A 5,878-nucleotide genomic window follows, 5' to 3' on the forward strand; every position below is an offset into this window, starting at 1 on the left:
GACCAACAACAACAGATAGGAAGTTATATTAACCATTAAACTGACTATTAACTGTGGTGAATGTGTGACCAATAAGTTATTTGAACTCATGTCACTAATATACATAAAATTTTAATTTTTATTATGCGCATTATATCTTATTAATTCCCATAAACTTAAAAAAGCATCGGTTGATTTCATGGTTGAAACACCATCAACTTTAGAACAATTTTTGAAAAAGAGTTTAAAAACACTCAACCTTTGTTTTAACTCGTTTTAAAAACCAAATCTTTTTAACTTATTTTTAAGTTTAAGATGTATAGAAAAAGGTTAATTCTACAAAACACCTTAGAATACAATAACACCCAAACAGTAAAAGTTGCTTTCAAAAACCTATATAATCACCACTGATTTCAACATATCTAAACCCACATTTAAAGCCTTAAGTTCCTTAGATAAAAGACACACACACCCCTCAAACGACAAAGACAACCAAACTCCATATGTTCTAAACACGTGTTTCTCTTGGTGTTGGAATACCGGTCCCTAAAAATTTGTTCCGAATGAAATGCAATTCCTTGGCTGCATCCACAATGTCCATCCTGTCTTTAGATGATTCAACAGATGAAGCAATTCCAACATTGAAGATGGAAATTAAGCACTCTTTCATTTTTGTGGATTCCATGGTTGCTCTCCTTGGGTTTCTGCTGCTGCTTGCCTCCTGTTGGCGGTTGTTATCCCCAGCTAGAAGTAAGGGATCAACAACATCAAGTACTCGATCGGGCAATGCCGTCTTCACGAAAAGATGAAGTGTTTGTCCATCTTTGAACGTCTCGTCAATAGGTCTCTTCCTAGTGAACATTTCCAACAGGAGAATCCCAAAGCTGTACATGTCTCCACTTGTTGTTGGCTCCATTCCAATGCCATACTCTGCTCAATATTAGATTAGAGTTTCTAAGATGATGAAGAAGAGCAAGAATGATCCAGTTCCTAACAAGAAAGAAGTAGATTTATTGATTCACCTGGTGCAGCATAGCCAACAGTTCCTTTTAGGCCAACAGTGCTGGTAGAATTTCCAGAAAATTTGTTCATGGATTTTGGGAAAAACCTGGCTAGTCCAAAATCTCCAACATGTGCAACCATGTCGTGATCAAGTAGAATATTGCTTGGCTTCAAATCACAGTGAAGAAGAGGAACCACACAGTGATGATGGAGGTAATCAAGTGCTGAGGCCACCTCAATTGCAATGTTTAGTCTTTGAGCAAAGTTTAACATCTTTGGTTGGATGGTATTTGTTTCATTTGGTGCATCATGCAGCCATCGCTCTAAGCTCCGATTAGGCATGAACTCATAGATAAGGGCTTTGAAAGGATTGCCTTGGAAATCAATACTGGAGCATGCAGATATTATCTTAACAAGATTTCGATGTCTTACGTTTCCCAAGGTTTTACATTCCGTGAGGAAACTCCTGGAAGCACCTTGTTCTTGTAGGTTCATCACCTTCACTGCAATCACATTTTGCTCTTGGTTTCGGTCCAAAACACCTCGGTACACACGCCCAAAGCTTCCTTGGCCAATCAAGTTTGCTGGGGAGAAACCATCAGTAGCTTTGAGGAGTTGTTGAAAAGAAACCATCAAAATCGAAGCAGTTCCCAAAGGAACAGCCGATGAGAGCTCGGTTTTCGCTCCTCTTTTCCTTAACCACAAGAAAAGGATGGACAGCATAAGAATTCCAATAACCCCACAAACAATCAAGATTATTTTGAGGGAATCACTTGTTTTGTGTTGCTTGGACGGGAGGAAATGGCATGGTGGAAGATGCAATTCAGCAATTCCCCCACAAAGCTTGTCATTCCCAGTTAGTGCAATGGTTGATGCATTACTGAAAACTCCTTTTGTTGGCACTTGTCCTTCAAACTGATTGTAAGAGAGATTCAGGAAAGTTAAGGAGGATAACTTGGCAAGGTACTCTGGAACTTGACCTGACAAATTGTTGTTTGAAAGGTCTAGCTCTTGAATGCCTCTCAAGGAGCTCAAAGAAGCTGGGATACTTCCATAAAAATTATTACTCCCCAAATATAGACCCTCTAAGCTTGTACAACTACTCAGAGCAGCAGGAATTTGGCCAGAAAATTTGTTTTCAGACAAATCCAAATCTACCAAAGATTTCAGGTATCCCACATCTGAAGGAATGGAGCCTGTTAGAAGGTTTCTGGACAGCTCAAGGAAAACTGACAGTGATGCTATGCTAAAGATCTCTTTTGGAACCTCACCTGTTAGCCTATTTGTATGTAATCCCAGCTCCGATACATGTTGACATTTTCCCAACTCAGCAGGTATGCTACCCTCCAACAGGTTTTCTTCCAAACCAATCACAATTAGCTGTGAAAGATTTCCTATAGAGGCTGGGATTCTCCCTGTTAAAGCATTGCCACCTAAGGACATCCCTTGCAAGTTTTTAAGCTTACCAATTGACTCGGGAATGGTGCCTCTAAGGTAGTTGTACTCCAAACCAAGTCCCCATAGATTTACAAGGTTTGTTATTCCCAAAGGTATTGTGCCAGTTATTTTATTATCCCCAAGGTATAAATTTCTAAGTGTTATCGACAGGTTGGTTATGGAATTAGGTAGCAAACCACCAAACTGATTGCTTAACAAGCTAACCATTTGCAATCTACTACAATTGGTTAAGGTGGTTATAAACTCTAAATCGCCGGCACCGCCACTTCCGAGACTATTGTTTTGCATATTTAACCATGACAAATTTTGAGTGTTTCGGAAATCAATGGCCACCTTGTTACTGAAATGATTATTGGAGATTTCTAACGTCTCCAGCTTTGAAGCATTGGATAATGACTCTGGTAAAGTTCCACTAAGATTGTTAGATCCTATGTAAATTCCTAACAGATTTGGTAAATTTGAGCCTAAGTTAACTGGGAGAATTCCAGAGAGTCGGTTGTTTCCTAGAGATAAGGATTCCAAACAAGACATGTTACAAAACGAAGGAGGAATGAAGCCAGAGAAGTTGTTACCATTTAGTTCAAGCCAAGTTAACTTCTTTAGAAGGCCTAATGTATGTGGCAGTCTTCCTTCCAAACTGTTCCACTTTAAGCTGATTTCTTGGAGAGAAGAAGCATCCCCAAGGGAAGTTGGCAGTTGTCCTGTTAAATTATTGTGAGCAATGTCCAGCTCTTCGAGCTTCGACAAATTGCCAAGCTCCGACGGGATATTTCCAACCAGGTTGTTTCGGGAAGCTTTGAACTGAATGAGGTTAGAACAATGGGTCAAATTGGGTGGTATTGTTCCTGTAAAGGAATTGTTATGCAAAATCAAGCTTTGCAGCCTTGGTAGTCGACCAATTTCTGGGGGGATGACACCATTGAAATTGTTGTCCTTAAGGTTGATGAACCTAAGGAAGCTAAGGTTCCCCACATAGGGAGATAAGGTGCCTCCCAACCGTTGCTGGCTTAAGTCCAACTTGGTGATCCTTCGATGCCTACGCCCACAAGTTATACCTGGCCACTGGCACAGGGTTACAGATCTGTTCCATGACCTCGTGGCACCAAATGGATCATGTTTGATTTGTGACCTAATGGCAAGCAATGCTTTCAGATCGCTCTCATTGTCATCATACGTGGTTCTAGGTCTAGCAACAGTGGCTGGAAACCATCCTAACAGCAACAAGCTGGCACACCAAAGTAGAGACACCACATTGCTGAATGAAAAACGCATGCTTTGTGGTTCCATTTTCAAGGACAAATAAGTTAAAAAAGGATGCTGCTCAATACAGACAATACTTTTATTTATTTATATAGGATTGTATATAAGGTATTATTAAATAAGGTAAAGACTTTGTGGGGATGTTTGCATGTCAATGGAGCTGAGCATTTTCCTGGTCAATTTCAACACCAATACTTTCACATTTGCTGAAACCTAACTTTGGTGACCGCCAACCAGCAATAAGTGATTTTGTGACAGGATTGAAATGGGAAATTAAGAAAATATGAATAAGTCAGTCCTATAAACCTCTAAAATGGGATAGACTTCACTCATACACCACTAATCTTGGAACCTAAGTCAGAATCTAAACCCACATTCAAAGCCTTTAATTCCTCAACAAAATCCCACCGAGTCAGTCACTGGATAGAGACCTGATTGGTTTAGGAAATATTAAGGGTAAATTATCAAAATAATCACTTTTGTTTGCCTTAAGTTATATTTTAATCATTTATGTTTGAAATGGTATGTTTTAATCACTTAGATTATGATTTTTTTATGAAATGATCACTCTACCGCTATTACATCTCAAATGACAGTCTGATGTGATAGTTCAAATGAGTTTTAAATGACAATGTGAATGTCCAGCTGGGATGATAAAAGTTATTTTTTTTTTATGAAAATAGAATACAAAATTTTGCCCTAAAACACAATTTTCTCCCGTTTAAAAACAAGCAATAATTGGGGTTTTTTTTTTGTTACAAGAAGAGAAGAGAAGCATAAGGACAGAAAAAGAAGAAGAAGAAAAATGGAGTATCAATCTCTATACCTGTTTGCTATTGTGGTTGCTCACAATACACCAACAAACAAAGATAAGCATGTCCTTGTTGTCAGGCACATATACAAAAAATATAAAAAGATGGACCACCTTTTTGCATAAAAAATCTTAATATCTGAACCCAAAACCTAAGTAAAGAACAAAAAAGAAAAACCGTTAATGTAATTTATGCTTGGATCCTCCTCCATTGAATCGATCTTTTGTTATTTCATTTTGAATAAAAAATCCAATCGTTTGATGGAACATTCAATTTGATTTCTATTATTTTGATTCAACAAAGATGGCTATAAAAATGGATGGTTTTTCGGTCAAAATTTAAACGATATCTAAAAGGAAAAGGAGACCAAGAGTTTTTTTTTTTCCAGTTCAATGAGTAATTTGATGCATTGATTTTGATTATTTTGGAAACCAAATTAACAGTTTCTTTTAATTAATCTAGAAAATTCAATTAATTAAAAAACTAAATAATTTACTTGACTGGACATTCACGTTGGCATTTAAAACTCTTTTTAATTATCGCGTCGGACTATCGTTTGGGAAGTAACAGATCTTAACAACAGAGTGATCATTTTGTAACAAAACGATAATGGAAGTGACTATAATATAACATTTCAAACATAAGAACTAAAATATAACTTGTGACAAACAAAAGGGACTATTTTAATAATTTATCTATAAATAAAATCTTAAATTGTACCATAAAATTCTATCTCATTCTGGTTCATATTTTCCTCATTTCCCATACCTCCAAAAGTCCATCCCATTTTAAAAGTCAATATCAATTTCTTAGAAATTATTTTTAAATAATAAATTAAAATTCAAAATTCTTTAAGTTCTTGTTTGAAAAGTCACCTAATAATTAAATTTGAGTATAATTGTTTGTAATCATACAATGATAACACGTTGAATAACCATTGTAATTGTAGGGGAAGGTAAGAAATGAAATAATTACACATAAAAATAATTTTTTTTAAAATTATACAAGTTATAAAAACTATATATTTTATAAAATTATAGCAAAGTTTTATATTATTTAAATTCTAAAAATATCTAAAGTTTTTGACTAAAATTTTATTATAAAAATTTAATTTACACATTATAAAATTATTGTTATATATTTATTTATAAAAATTATGACCAATAAGTATGAAGATTACTTATTTATGTGTTTATGTTATATATTATAAAAATAATGTTATAGTTTTTTTTCCTTTATCATAATTTATTTATAAAAAATAACTTTGGAAAGTTATTATAAAAATTAAATTATTTATAAGAAATGTTATGAACAATTTATAAATTTTTTTATAAAATTTATATTATTATTATTATTATTATTTATTT

At 34.9% G+C, this 5,878-nt stretch overlaps 1 protein-coding gene across 1 annotated transcript; it reads right to left on the reverse strand.

Annotated features, from left to right (window-relative positions):
* Window positions 1-262: 262 nt before the first annotated feature.
* Window positions 263-3,871, reverse strand: LOC105790197 (probable LRR receptor-like serine/threonine-protein kinase At3g47570). Its single transcript, XM_012617674.2, has 2 exons — window positions 1,002-3,871; window positions 263-909 (listed from the first exon to the last, which is right to left on the reverse strand). Exons 1-2 carry the CDS (start codon window positions 3,724-3,726, stop codon window positions 488-490), a joined length of 3,147 nt encoding a protein of 1,048 aa, XP_012473128.1. The 5' UTR covers window positions 3,727-3,871; the 3' UTR covers window positions 263-487.
* Window positions 3,872-5,878: the final 2,007 nt, after the last annotated feature.

Source organism: Gossypium raimondii, chromosome 8 (assembly GCF_025698545.1).
Source record: "Gossypium raimondii isolate GPD5lz chromosome 8, ASM2569854v1, whole genome shotgun sequence".
Classification (NCBI taxonomy): domain Eukaryota; kingdom Viridiplantae; phylum Streptophyta; class Magnoliopsida; order Malvales; family Malvaceae; genus Gossypium; species Gossypium raimondii.

Bases quoted from the DNA above. Each gene is read 5' to 3' on its own strand.
- LOC105790197 (XM_012617674.2), bottom strand. From the start codon at position 3,726: ATGGAACCACAAAGCATGCGTTTTTCATTCAGCAATGTGGTGTCTCTA. The intron at 910-1,001 runs GTGAATCAATAA...AATATTGAGCAG, and splicing joins TGTTGGCTATGCTGCACCAG to AGTATGGCATTGGAATGGAG.